Source organism: Grus americana, chromosome 10 (assembly GCF_028858705.1).
Source record: "Grus americana isolate bGruAme1 chromosome 10, bGruAme1.mat, whole genome shotgun sequence".
NCBI classification, from domain to species: Eukaryota; Metazoa; Chordata; class Aves; order Gruiformes; family Gruidae; genus Grus; species Grus americana.
In genome coordinates, this window is record NC_072861.1 from 5274755 (window position 1) to 5288267 (window position 13513).

Genomic DNA, 13513 nt, shown 5'->3' on the forward strand with positions numbered 1-13513 from the left:
GAGGTCTTTTTAAACAGACTAACAATGAATTAATACTCACTCATTAAGGAAAAAAAATACCATTCAGAAGCCATTTACACAAGTTTCTTCAGCCCTCAATATCTTCCTCACTCCCAAGCTATCCTACTTACATCTGTGGTTATAGCAGCACCATAAATATGGCACAAAGCATTTACATTTTCATGCAAGCAATAGAACTCAGCACTACACAGCCTTCCCTAGAATAATTAAAAAAAGGCAGCTCTGATGCATCTGAGTCCTGCATTAAACAAAAATTAAAACATGCAGCAGTAAAATATTTTATAATAGTGCATTTTCACATACAGTTAGGTATTAAAATCAGCCACTATACCTTTGTGTGCTGATATTTTATCCTAGATGACTTCAAAGCAGTATGTCTCTGAGTGAACAAGAGGATCAAAGCGTTTGGCTACTAGTCACACCTAGGGGGAGCTGAACCCCAAAGGCATGACAAAACACAGCTTTTTGACTTATATTACAGACAGAAAATTTGTACCAACTGCTTCTGGCGCTTCACTTCCTTAGTCACAAGAACTCTGGCTCACATGCAAGCATCACAACTATCTTTTCTAGAACTTGAGAAATTAGCAAGAGCTCTACATTCACTAGGAGCATTTAAAGAGATTGGCATGTGTAATAATGCCACTCCAAAAATATTCATCTGCTGCTGTCGGGAGGCTCAGTCTCTACTAACCTACCATGCAAGGAATGGGAGCATTATCACTCACCTGTGCCTCTGAGTACAACTAGGTATCAAACTATCAGAGGAGATTACATTTGATGAGGTCGCATATTCTAGTTTACAGCTATGGAGTTAATACTTCTCTTCCACAGGGAATAGCTGAAAGTGCATTTAAGAGGGCAGCTTTTGATAAAATAGGAAGTTGCTGTAACGTTCGCATGTGAACAGGCTATTTCCTGTGCTACTGAAGCAGAACCACTCCAAGAGCAAGCTAGAAGAAAGCTTAAACCTTATGGATAGTCAATGAGTAAGAGGTATGAAACTTCCAGTACATCCAGGCTCGAAAGCTATGAATTATTCCTGCTCAAAGATTAATTCAATACTCACTGAAAACTTAAATTACTTTGGAATACTTACCATATTTGTAGCTTGATTTTCTTTCCATCTAATTCTATTGTTCTGATCTTAAAGTCGATTCCTGCCAGAGAAAGAGATACTCTAAGTTTTACAATAAATTAAAAGGAAGTGTTCGGTTTCCTTTTGACAATCTGCTAAGAGCAAACTTAGGCAAAAGAATTATTCTGAAGCCGTCATTTCTTCCAAACACTAGGAAGTGCTGGGGATGCTCAAAGGTCTTCAGCCACATCCACCATGTCAAGGATAAATTATTCTAAACAATGAAAACAGACCAAACTCAGACTCACTACTAGAGTTAGCCAAGATGATGAGAGACAGATTTAATCTCAAAATTCTTCCATTTTACACCAATAAGGTCACTAGTTGGAACGTGTATTTTTCCTCAACTTTTGACTAGCTGCTGCAGTTCAAGTCAATTCCCTAGAACCTCTGCTGGCTCTGAGGAAAAATACATACTATGACCCTTTAGTTACTTTTCAAAACTGATATTTAATGCAATCTAATCAGACATCACAGTAAATGGTAAAGCATCACAGGAGATAAAAAGGTGGCTGAAGTAGACCATGCATGGGACTTTTGCAAGAACACCAGTGTAGGAGTAATTTAGGTTGTCGAGGAAGCTCCAAAAGGTATCATTTTTTCTTCACTGAATCTTAAACAGTTACTTGATATTTAGTCATAGTTTGTAAAACATTGGGGGGGTATTGTTATTTAATTTCTTCTTTCCTCAGATGTAATTTAAGTGACAATTATCAAGAGTATCTTAATTGGGAAAATGCTGTTTCTAGCTTTAAGAATTCATCTATCACTTAAACAGAAAGCTACGGGATTTTTTAATATACTACAGTAGCATTTGAATATTAAATATGGACATTCATTTACTATTTGACTTTCTCCTCACATGTGATATTAATATTTTAATATACCAAAAATACCAAGTTTCAGCCACTTAATCTTGATGTGCTATGGAAACACGGTTTAGCCCATTAGTTAGAATACAAATTATGAGCAGAAATATCACATCAGCACTTTTAACGGCATATGAAATTAATTGCATTAATTTAAAATGCCATGGCTACTGCTACAATTGCCATTTCCCCAGATTCACTAGTCAATTTACAGGCAAAGAGTTACCTTCATTAATTCGCATTCTTCCAAAAATGATGTACAAATGATGTGTACTTTAAAAAACTCCTTATCATATGTAACAGAAGTTTGGCAAGTCTTTCATTTTAAATTTGATAGGTATTTTGTGTCTCCCCTGTTGTAAAGATTTTCCTCCTGACTAGGTGCCACACCTGCCAAAAGCACAGGTAATTGTATTCAGGTCTGAAAACAAATGACCTTTGCTCTGAATAGATTTTCTTTTGGCCTCAAAGGTTATAAAGCACAAATACAGATTTTTCTGGAAAGGGTATTGTATCATGGACAACAGCAAATTGCATCAGTTTTAAAAGCTCCTTTGCGTCTAGGCCTGAAGCGTTAGAATTAAGTATAACAACTATTGGGAAAACTCGGTTCAGAGATGACTGTGGTTTAAAGATAGCTTCAGGAGTTGACAGTACCCAGAGAACTAAGACACATCAGCACCAAGAGTGAAAGACTCCTGTAGGGATGGTTTTCTGAGAAAGCAAGCTTACGTTGCAGTTAGGTATCTATAAGCACCAATCCATGCCTCAGACAGACTGGTTTCTTGTGGTTAGCCATTTCCCTCACAGCACCAAAATGATTTATACAACCATTCCTTTGATCACTTCTAAAACTCAGGATCTCCACAAAAAGTATCTTCTTGGAATTCCTAGTAGGAACTTCACCAAAACTCTCAAATAAAGACAAATTTCAAAGCTAAAAGAAGAATATAGAGGGGAAGGTCATAAATAACTCTGTTATGATACTAACAAGTTTAACAAATGCAACTTTTCAGAGGCTAAAAAGAACTAGAAACTGGCGTTTCTTTTGTTCTTTCACCTCAGTAACAGGAAGTGGTGAGCTGTAAAAATTCGTAGAGCAGGCCTGGTGACATGTACTACCACTTCCTGCCGAGTACACTTGCATGGCAAAGTACAGGCAACGCTTTGGTTACAGTTAAATTTAAATTACGCCATGTAAAACACTCCAATGACTCTCGCATTTCAAAAGTAATTATTGACAGAAAGTTTCATTTATCAATATATTCTTACTGTGCACAGTCACACACTGGGATACAACAGTTTGAAAAGATACTCGAGTAAAATAAAGAAGAGCCACTCGCAAACCAGAAAGTTTGACTGCAAAAGGATCACACAGTTTTCACAGTCTTAAAACGCAATATGCAATGCTCTTCTCTCCAGTAGGGAGAAAAAGCCCAGAAACATTTGGATGTCCACCTGAAGTTAAGTTTTACAAGCTTTTAGAAAACACAGATCCAGATTAATGCTTAGAATGCAAAGGCTAACAGGATAATTATTGTAACAGCTAAAGCAAAGCTGCAACACACAAGTCTGACGCACTGGCGTCCACCTAGCAAGTCAGTACATATGAGATATGGATACAAAAGCATCTGTTGCAGGAATCACAAACTTGCAGTCTGCAAGGATGAAGTCCAAGTTGAGACCCGAACTGTGCATTGGTTAGGACTGTAATCGCTTGCACTTCCCTTGCAGCATGGGGTCAGAGCAGCTGAGGGTTTATTGTTCTTCAAAATCCTTTTCAGATCCTTGCTAACTATAGGCCACGGATGCATCCTCTCTCCCCATTTTACTGAGGGCATTTTCTCTCATAGTGTATTCTTTGACAGAGTTTTGTTGGAAGCTGAACAGAGAAATCTGCACACTAAGAAAAAGTCAGTGTCACACAAAGTGCCACACACAGACTTACACAAAAAACCCATGAGAGCTGCATGTTGCCGTATTTACCTTGTATTGCTACGCAAAGCTAATAAAATTCATCCTCTAGGGTATGCCACTGTCCAACATCACGTAGCCAAATACCAGAGGCCAGGGAGACTGGCTTCACCTAGGCCTCTTTTGGTTTAAGCCAAGAAGTCATGTTTATCTCATATACTGACAGCTCTTCTACTTCTTCTACCACTCTGCTCCCTAGTTACACATGCCTCCTTATTCCAGCCAATCTAGGGGATTTTACCCATAATTAAGCTGTAACACAATCATTTTAAAAAGACATTGGGAAACGTTCCAAAGAGCTGCGTTACAATACTAAATATACAGGACTGCCCAGCAGTACGCATTGAGAGGTTCCTTTTCCAGTTTTAGTACCTTTATGAACCTTAACAAAACTAGTCTGACACAATTCTTACAGGAACATAAGCAGAGTTGCCAAAACAGTTCATTTTGCTACTTTAGCTTTTAGAACAGTAGCTTACGCTCAAGGCATCACTGTTAGTCTTTTGTTCTCCCCCTGCCCGTGATTTTAACCCTGTAGTCATCAGAGCTCAGGGTTCTCAGTGCTATAGAATCAGTTTCAGCTAGGTCTCCACTACAACTTTTCCCTACACAGTACCACTGTACAGACTGTCTTGTTTCTTCTTTTAAATAAAATTTCTGCTGCAGAAAGTGCTACAGCACAAAGAAACCAAACCAAAGTATTCTGGCTGGAGCAAGTAAACTGTTACAACAGTACCAGCATCCAACAGTACCAACAAATACTTCCTGAAGGTAAATTAAAGGTTTCTCTGGTCTCCAGTCCGCTTCGCAAGAAGATACCAAAAGGGCCATGTTCTCGAATAATACAAGTAGTGAAAGATAGACAGAACAGAAACACATACAAATTAATGTAAAAAACCCCACAAAAACAAAAAAACAACAAAAACCACTTAATAGCCACTGGCAAGCAAATATTAGAATTCTTAGTATTTACCTATATTACACAGTTAACCAGTATTTTAAGTTAATTCTTCATGTGGCTCATCATTACTTTGCAGCAGCTGGACCTTACGTGTGAAAAAGCTGTATGATCAGTTAACAACTCCTGTTGATTTTAACTCAAGTTGATGTAATAGGTTTCCCATTTCACTAAATTCACAGAGTCTGTATATTAAATAACATTCTTCTGGTACAGCAGTAGCAAGGAATCATGCAGGAAATCAAGTCCTTTCAGGATGCAAATAAAGGTAAATCTCTGATAGCGTTTACTAGCCTGTATATTTACCACAGTAGAGTATTTCTCCATCTCAGGCAAAGCAATATTTGATTAAAAAGAAAATTAGTACTCGATGTACTAGCATACTAGCATTTTTAAATGGCTTAGTTGGATTTTGTCTGGTTGTGGTTTGTTTTTTTTTTTTAAATGTACAAGCCAAGGGAATTTAAAAAGAGTAAAAATTACTAAGTTAGCAAAGAAGCTGTGAAAAAATTAATACCTGATTTGCTTGATAGAAAGAGTCTCATTTTAGACCCATCTATCAAAGAACATAAAAGATGCACCATAGTATCAGATCTTGTTTATCAAATTAAAAATTAAGAGATCTGTTTCGCATGACCTGCACATAATAAAGCCACCACTCTCTTTAAGAGGTTACCTTCCTACTTATCTAAATCTTACCTTACTCTTTTGAAGTAAGAATGGAAGAAGTAAAGTTAAATGAAAATAAAAGACTTTTCCAATAAAAGATTTCTCCAATAGGATCTCTTGATAAACAGAAACTTTGTGGCACTTAGCACCATTGGACATAGATCACAATAAAAAGGAATTCATTACAAGACAGGGAAAGGAGTCAAAGGTACAAAGTCTCATTACCCTTTTGAGCAATATAGCATCAGAACAACCAGAACCTATGCATCAACTTTCAAGCTAGGCTTGCTCCAAGTTTGCAGCGTTGGTCCTTCCTATCCTATTGTGCTTATATGGGGGGTTTGATTTTTTTTTCCATGGGCAGAGATAGAGAGGGAGAAAATTTTGCAACTTCTTTACTCCAAGACACAACACACAAGAGTCTTCAAGATATACAGAAGGAAAGGAAAACATTTTCCTCACTCAGAGTTAAGGCTGAACTAAAAACAACTTAGAAATGAGCAAGCAGATTTGTAATCTGCCTTGAAAACAAAAAAGCGAAGAGAGGCACATGACTGAAAATCAATATGCTTCACCTTCAGATTGTTGAATTCTGGGTGAGAATTACTTGGAAAACACTTCTCCCTATAGGCTTTGCTTCTTATGAAGAGCAAGCGACTAAGTTGCATAGATGAACATCAGAACTAGCAAGCAGTAGTACTTCTATAGCATCGCTGTAACAGCTGGTATTGTTCTGCTGATTCTCCAAAGGATGCAGATATCAGCACTGATCACATACATGAGCTTTGTGGACACCTGTGAACACAGCTGAAGAGTTTCAACATCTTCCACGCAGATTCCAAGCACAGACATATAGAACATTCGCCTAGAAACTCAGTTTTTTCCATACAGATCCAACAGCTGAAGGACATCAATTTGTTCCCATAGATTTTCCCCACAAGCTTACCCAGGGATTACTTTTGTTTGTTTGTTCTCAGCAGTAGGTATCGCAGGGTTTGGATTAAATACGTAATTATTGTTTTAAATGGGGTTTAGGGGAATATTTCCTTGCGCTACATCAGTATACTGTCTCAATCTATAAAGGTAGATAAAAGAAGCCTCAGAAATTTGCTTTTATATTAGATCTTTCTTGAAGGATTTCAGTAAACGTAAGAAATGACCAAGTAGGAAACAAGATCAGCGTAAAAGGCAGGGTGGGGAACACTTGCAACACACCAGCGTGTCATACAGCCTCATGCAAAAGAACAAAGTCTAATAATTTTCAACTTGAACGTTTGGCTGTAGTCCCTAGTAACATCTGCAAGGCATTTTCAGATGATCTCAGCAATGTCTTGTATCACTGCGTAAATTAAAGACGCAGTAGTCTTTCACTGCGACCATTCAAAAAATACAGCAGATTAACATGAAACAACACAGCAGGGTAAAGGTCAACATTTTTTCAAAGTTGTAAGATAAATTTATTTTAGAATTATAAAGGAGTACAACCAGTTTTATTCATCCTTTCACAACTTAAAGGGACAAAGCTGTATTCTATTCCTTCTGGATAGCCCATAAGAATCCACAAAACACTGCTAAATTCAGAGTGGGCTGAATAAGCTCCTTCAGGTTAACTGGCCTTTCTTCACCTTACTATTCACCCATATAAAGAATCTAACACCCATGTCCTACCGAATGATACACAGAGCACTGTCTTGCACCTTGAAAGATATTAATACAGTAAGGTTCTTAAAGTTTAAACACATTACAGTGGCAAAATAAATACATACAAATGGCTAAAGCAGGCAAGGCAATAAAGAATGCAGGGTGTCACGTACATACAACATAAGGCAGTCTCCTGCTCATAAGACCTTGAAACTTACTACCAAGATCAGATAAATGCTCATAATGCCAAGCAAACTGCTGCGTCCTTCAGCACGTGTCTCCTCACCTACAGTACAGCTACCACTCTAAGCTTCCTTAAGATAAACTACTTTCTATTTAAAAGAGAACAAGGGATTCAGAACACAACTTATAATCATCAGAATTAGACCAACCTACACTTTGAAACATTCAGGTTTCTAACTGCTCAATAACCTATAGTGTAATCTGATTATCATACTAAGATTTGAATCCAGTGCTCTTCAGTCACTTGTTCATAACAGTGCTCCTACGGGTTCTGCACTGCAGTGCTTCAGTGTGAACACTAGAAGACCCTGCAAAGTGAAATTCTCTTTTCATCACTTTGAATTCAGAATTTACAGATTGCTTTGAACAGCCTTTGAACTGCATGATTTTAAACACCAAAAATACGCGATCTAAATTTAAAGACTACAAAACAACACAATAGTAGAAACTTATTACTGCTTGACATGAGTCCAATTACCCACTGTCTCAACAGCCCAACTTTGAAAGGGCTGGCTCCCTGCAGAATGTCTTTCAGAGTTTACGACCTAAGTACTACAGCTCTACGAAAGCGCACAGAAAATAACCTATGTCTACCTCTCATTCCATTTTGAATGTAAAATAAGCTATGCTTGGTGGTAACTCAGTTTTATCTAAAATAATTTTGAAATAGATTAAAATTGCACTACTGGTACAGAAGAAGAGTTTGTTTATTTTAAGGATTATTTATAGAGTGACTTGTCTCTAAGAGGAATGCACTAACTTAGCTACTTTGAGAACATATTCCTTTCAAACCAGTGTGCAAGTGAAGAGCAGCACACATTAAAATCAGTCAACGGACTTGAGTTGAGGCTGCCATTTCACAGCTAGCTGAAACTAGGGTAGGTGCAGCCACTAAAGAGTCATGACCAAATCCTTTTCTCTTTTGATCAGGTTCTTTACATCTGGGTGAGTTCCGTAATTCAGTTTACCATCATCTCTAATGACAACTGATGGCGTAACCTAGAGAACAGGTACACACGGTCACAGCTCTCCTCCTCTGAGTAGCAGACCACAGACCCTGTTGCACTAATCGTTAAATTAAAGCCCTAGTTTATACAGACCAAAAGGTGGTCCATGAGTAGCTTGCAAGCAGCTCCAGTATGGAACCTATACCAGGATACCACCTGACTAGTTGCAGCTCCATGCTAGCACAGGAATTGCTTTCACACTCCAACTATGGCTAAATATGGAATAGAAACGGCTGCAGTGATCTCCCAAGGACCCAGCCCCATACTCACATAACCTGTAATGCAGCAATGGGAGACTGGTGCATCTGTCATCTACTCTTCTTTCCCTCAGTTCGCTGGGATGTGCGGCATGTGGCTTTCTACTGCACAAGGAAAAAAACCCAACAACTTTGCTCCATGTTTTAATGGGTAAGAACACCAGATTTTCCCATTTAGAAGGTGGCTTAGAAATACAAATATTTGATTATTCTTTCAGAAGCCCAGTGCTTAATATGACATGACGTAATTAGTCCTTATCAAAAACATCATTTAATAGGTACAAAACAGGCCAAGAGTCAAAACAGAAGGTTTAAAGTTAGTGAAGTTATTTTTAAAGATGGCACTTTCAACAGACTTTGGGAACATCATTTTTATTGGAAGCTTTTTTTAAACCCATGTGTTTACATGGGGGTAAGTATGTGGGGTGTTTTTTTGTTTGGGAAGCAAAGGACACGAGAGAAGAAGGACTTGCTTTATTTAACTTCTTACGTGAATGACAAAATAGGCCTTTTTTGAAAGACTCTTACTACACAAATTAACAGGCAAACCCACATAACATTAACAGAGGCCATACTTGTCTTTCTGGCACATAACCGTTTTCTTTTCCTAGATTATGCAAGTTTCTTTTAATGGCCACTTCATCTCCTTTTCCTCCACTGCATATTCTAAATACTCCTCTCTAGTCACTTCTGCTAAGCCAGATAAGTTCGCCCAGCCAGTAGTTACTCTGACGTACTGTATCTTCCTCCTTCCTTCCATGCTTGGGTTGACACAGATACGTTACTTCATTTTTAATCCCATCACACCATACAGGCAAGATATTTTGTTTCAGTAAAGAAAAGCTATTTCTCTCTGGCAGATGAAAGAAAGGATTGGGGGGGGGGGGGGGGGGGGGGGGCGGCAGCGGGGAGCAGTGTATGTGTTCCCTGGCTGGCAGCCACTTTAGCTTTGCCCACTTTCTTAAACTCAACCTGTTCTTCCTGAGTTCCAGATTTGGTGCCAGGCTCCTATTAGTGACCAGTCTGCTTTACGCGGTCTTAGATGGTGCCACACATATAAGAGAATGCCACTGACATTCTGCACCAGATTTTTTCTCTGGTGCCCAAAGCAGTAGAGTCTGCAAAGCAGCAGCAAAACTAATACAGTTCATCTTAAACTTGGTCAACTCTGTTCTCCCTAGCAGAAGAGAAGTCTTCTGAAACACGTGGTACTTTAGTTGCCTTTAAAACTAAGCACAATCTCATCAGAAGTGTCATATCTTACATTTAAGAGGAAAGCTTACTATAAACCACAAGACTAAACTGATATTACATGCAATTATTGGTCAAAAATGCTTTAAGAGGTACTAAATTACATCCCACTGCAATCCCTGTTGCGACAGGAAGTTGCAGGCTTAAGTTTTGAGTTGAAAGATCAACTCTGCTTGTACAGGAGTCTTACACAGCGCAACTCCGTTGAAGTTACTATTATTCGTAGCTCATTCACATTAGAAAAAGATCAAATCTATTTTATATATCTACAGTCAGCTTGATGGACTGGGCACTTAAGTACCATAACATCTGATTAAGGATAAAAAGCAATATAATATCCTTTGAATTACAAACACCTAATTTTTAATCACAAAACATGAAATAAAGCATCACTATAATTACTGTGTGTATTCTTCATCACCTATTATGAATTTCAGTTATATTCTGAAATAAGTCAGTTCAAGATGTATCTCTACTAAAAGGACACCCTATTGCAGAAGGACTCCAAAAAAGTAAATTAAAAATTCCCAAACAAAAGCTACATGATAGAGTCTTTGAGAGAGGTATTGAAGACAATCAATCCACACATTTGTTCCCGCATTCATTCAACATTAGTCTGTGTTCTTAACTTGGCATTCAAACCAAGTCACAAAAGCAGCTCTAAGCTGCCCTCCTGTCACTCAAATAACCAGATAACACATAAGCAAGATAGACCTCCATCTGCCATTTCGGAATAGGCATAAAACAGTTAAGACATCTGTCACACTGTTTCAGAGTAACATGCAGCAAGAAAGCTGCAACAGCATTTTTAATAAGAGCCAAACAATTTCACTTACATTGTTGGCCTGTGGCAGAACATAGTAGGGTAACGCAATCTCATCAGCAACTGAAAAATCAAAGTCTAAGATGTCTTTTGTTACCAGCTAGGTGTCAGTATCAAATTTAAGGTCAAAAGAGATGCAAATTTTAACGCTTTTAACCTATGATGTCTCCAACTACAATGCTTTCTGTTCAACACTAGGAGACCCTCTTGCTGACCACCCATCATGTACCTTGAAAACAGAATCATTCTTCCAGTTTCATATTTACCTCCATAATGCTGTCTGCCCCTGTTCCCATGTAAACCCTTGACCTCCTTCTCAGGCTGTACTGAAGAGATATCCAAGTCCCAGATCCCACAAACCTTGAGCACTTCCATTCTGTAGATATGAATAATGGTGCCACCTGAGACACTTAAACTAGTCTCAGTCACTTCAAAGCCTTACTTACAAATAATTTATTATAACGACCATTAATAAAGTACTAGTGACAACAGTTTCCTGACTCTTCCCTACCTTTGCTCATCTATTACTGATGTGCGTTTTCTTCTACGGCTCCTACTACCTGGAGAAGCCCAAAAGAAAGTGATTGAATGAGATTAGGGAATGCTGAAGCTTAATGGGAGGGTGGAAAAAATCCAACAAACCAACAACCAATCTTTTGTCGATCATACAAGTAACCGTGGGGAAGAAGACTAGAAATATTCAGTGAGGCATAATTTGACTTGAGTACACTAAAATGATTTCCATTACACATTACAGACATGGAAATTTCACTGCAAAAGGGAAGTTGATAATTTTGCTTGTTAAAGGATTTTCATCAAAGTGTTCAAAGGTCAGCATACACGTGCTTGATTGTTGGAGTACTGTCCTATTTTGCAATATGTAGGCTAAGGAAAAGTTACTTCTGTAAAATCAACAAATTATTTCAACTCTCTGATACAGTACTATCTTGTGTGGGCAACTTCCTGCCAAATGCTGATATCATCTTAGATTAAAAAAATAAATATGACAAATTTTGTTTCAGAGTCAGCAAGCCTTTGTACTATGTCAGAAATGCTATCAGCTAAAAGATATGACTTTACTCTCATAGGAACTCATTTAAACAAAAAGTTGAAAGGAATGCAAAGAATAAACCTTATTATTTGGAATGATAAACCAAATCCAGTTTTACCGGACAGCACTACTTGAACAGCAAGTTAAGATACTTAGAGACTGCGGCTAAATTAATGCTTCTTATTCTTGTACACCACACTGAAACTACTAGCAAAATGCCCATGAGATACTCCAAGGTAAGTCTTGCTTTAGGAGCTGTTGAAGTGTGAATATGAGCTGACTCAACCACATTTTACTTTCCATGTAGATCTGTGCAAAAGCAGAAGTTTCCACTCAGGAAACAAGAACATAACCTTACATAACACATTCTGGTTGTAAAAAAGTTTTATCCCATGTTCACAGCGAAAAGCTGATCCTCACTAGGAACCAGAGCAGTATTACGACTTGTCAATCCTTTTTGAAATTTTCCAAACAGAGCTACAGAGCCCTATATAAAAAATTTAAAGTTGCTGAAGGCCAATCTGTGTTTCCACAGATTGAAAACACATCACTCAGAATAACCAAAAAGATCATCTGAGAGAAAGATTGCAGATTCACTTTTCATAAGGGGAAGCAAGGTTAGTTGAAGGTATTAGTTATGCCAGGTAGTCACAACAAAGACAGAAAGACTCTTGTGCCAAGAGTTGCCCAAAAAAGGCTAGAAGTCTAATATAGATATACATGCACTGCACTTTTATCCTACTTCTTATGCAACCGCTGGCCACAGGACACCAGGCTGGAAGAGCTTACTGCCTGAATCAGTACAGCCATCAGTTACAGCAAGAGCAAAGTCTTGAGGAGAAAAGTCAAGGGGCCATTTGCAAATCTCCAAGCAATCTACAAGGATGGAGCCTTGCAGACATGTCTTACATGACAGCAGAAGAGGGGAATCTTCAAAGTACGACACAAGTATATCATGCAAGATGTCAAAAAAACTACAGTTCATTATCAACTCATTTCTGTAATACGAACATTGACGCTAAGTAAAACGAATATTCTATAATAAAACAATATATCAATATCCCCCTCCTACTTTCCTTTTGGAAAGTGTTTCCATTGCTCTGGTAACTGAAGTGTTGTGGTTTAACCACAATTCAAGTAAACAATAGGAGGGGGAAATTATAAGAAAGATATTTGGTGCTAAGACACAATGTGGGCCCTTTCATCATGGCAAAGTTTGCTTTAATTTCGGGATGTAGAATCTAAGAAAAAAGTTGAAACAGTTAAAAGGTCAACCTCATGCAGGTAGGAAAAACCTCTAAATGACTCACCTCACTCACAAATAACATTTACATACATAAGATTAAACAATAAAATTTGATGTCAACACATCTCAAGCATATGCCTTCTGAGACTTCTACAGTTAAAACAACTCTGATCTTGTTAGCAGAGAGACAGACCAGAGGAAGAGAACTAGGGCACCACTAAGGGCACATAATATTGGGCGTGCTAACTAAAACCATTGTGAATTGAACACACATCATAACAATAAGTACCATCATATTGCAGAATCCACTTTTTGGAGAACATACAAAAAAACCAGCCTGGCAGCTAATACTTCAGGAAGACTTA

General features: G+C 38.1%; 1 protein-coding gene across 4 annotated transcripts in view; it reads right to left on the reverse strand.

Moving 5' to 3' along the window:
* RAB8B (RAB8B, member RAS oncogene family) overlaps positions 1-13513 on the reverse strand; it is a 30520-nt gene that overhangs the window by 14190 nt on the left and 2817 nt on the right. For all 4 annotated transcript variants that reach the window (XM_054836611.1, XM_054836610.1, XM_054836609.1 and 1 more), the window contains exon 2: positions 1121-1181. In XM_054836611.1, coding sequence (XP_054692586.1) covers positions 1121-1181 — 61 coding nt within the window. The remainder of the gene's footprint in view (positions 1-1120; positions 1182-13513) is intronic.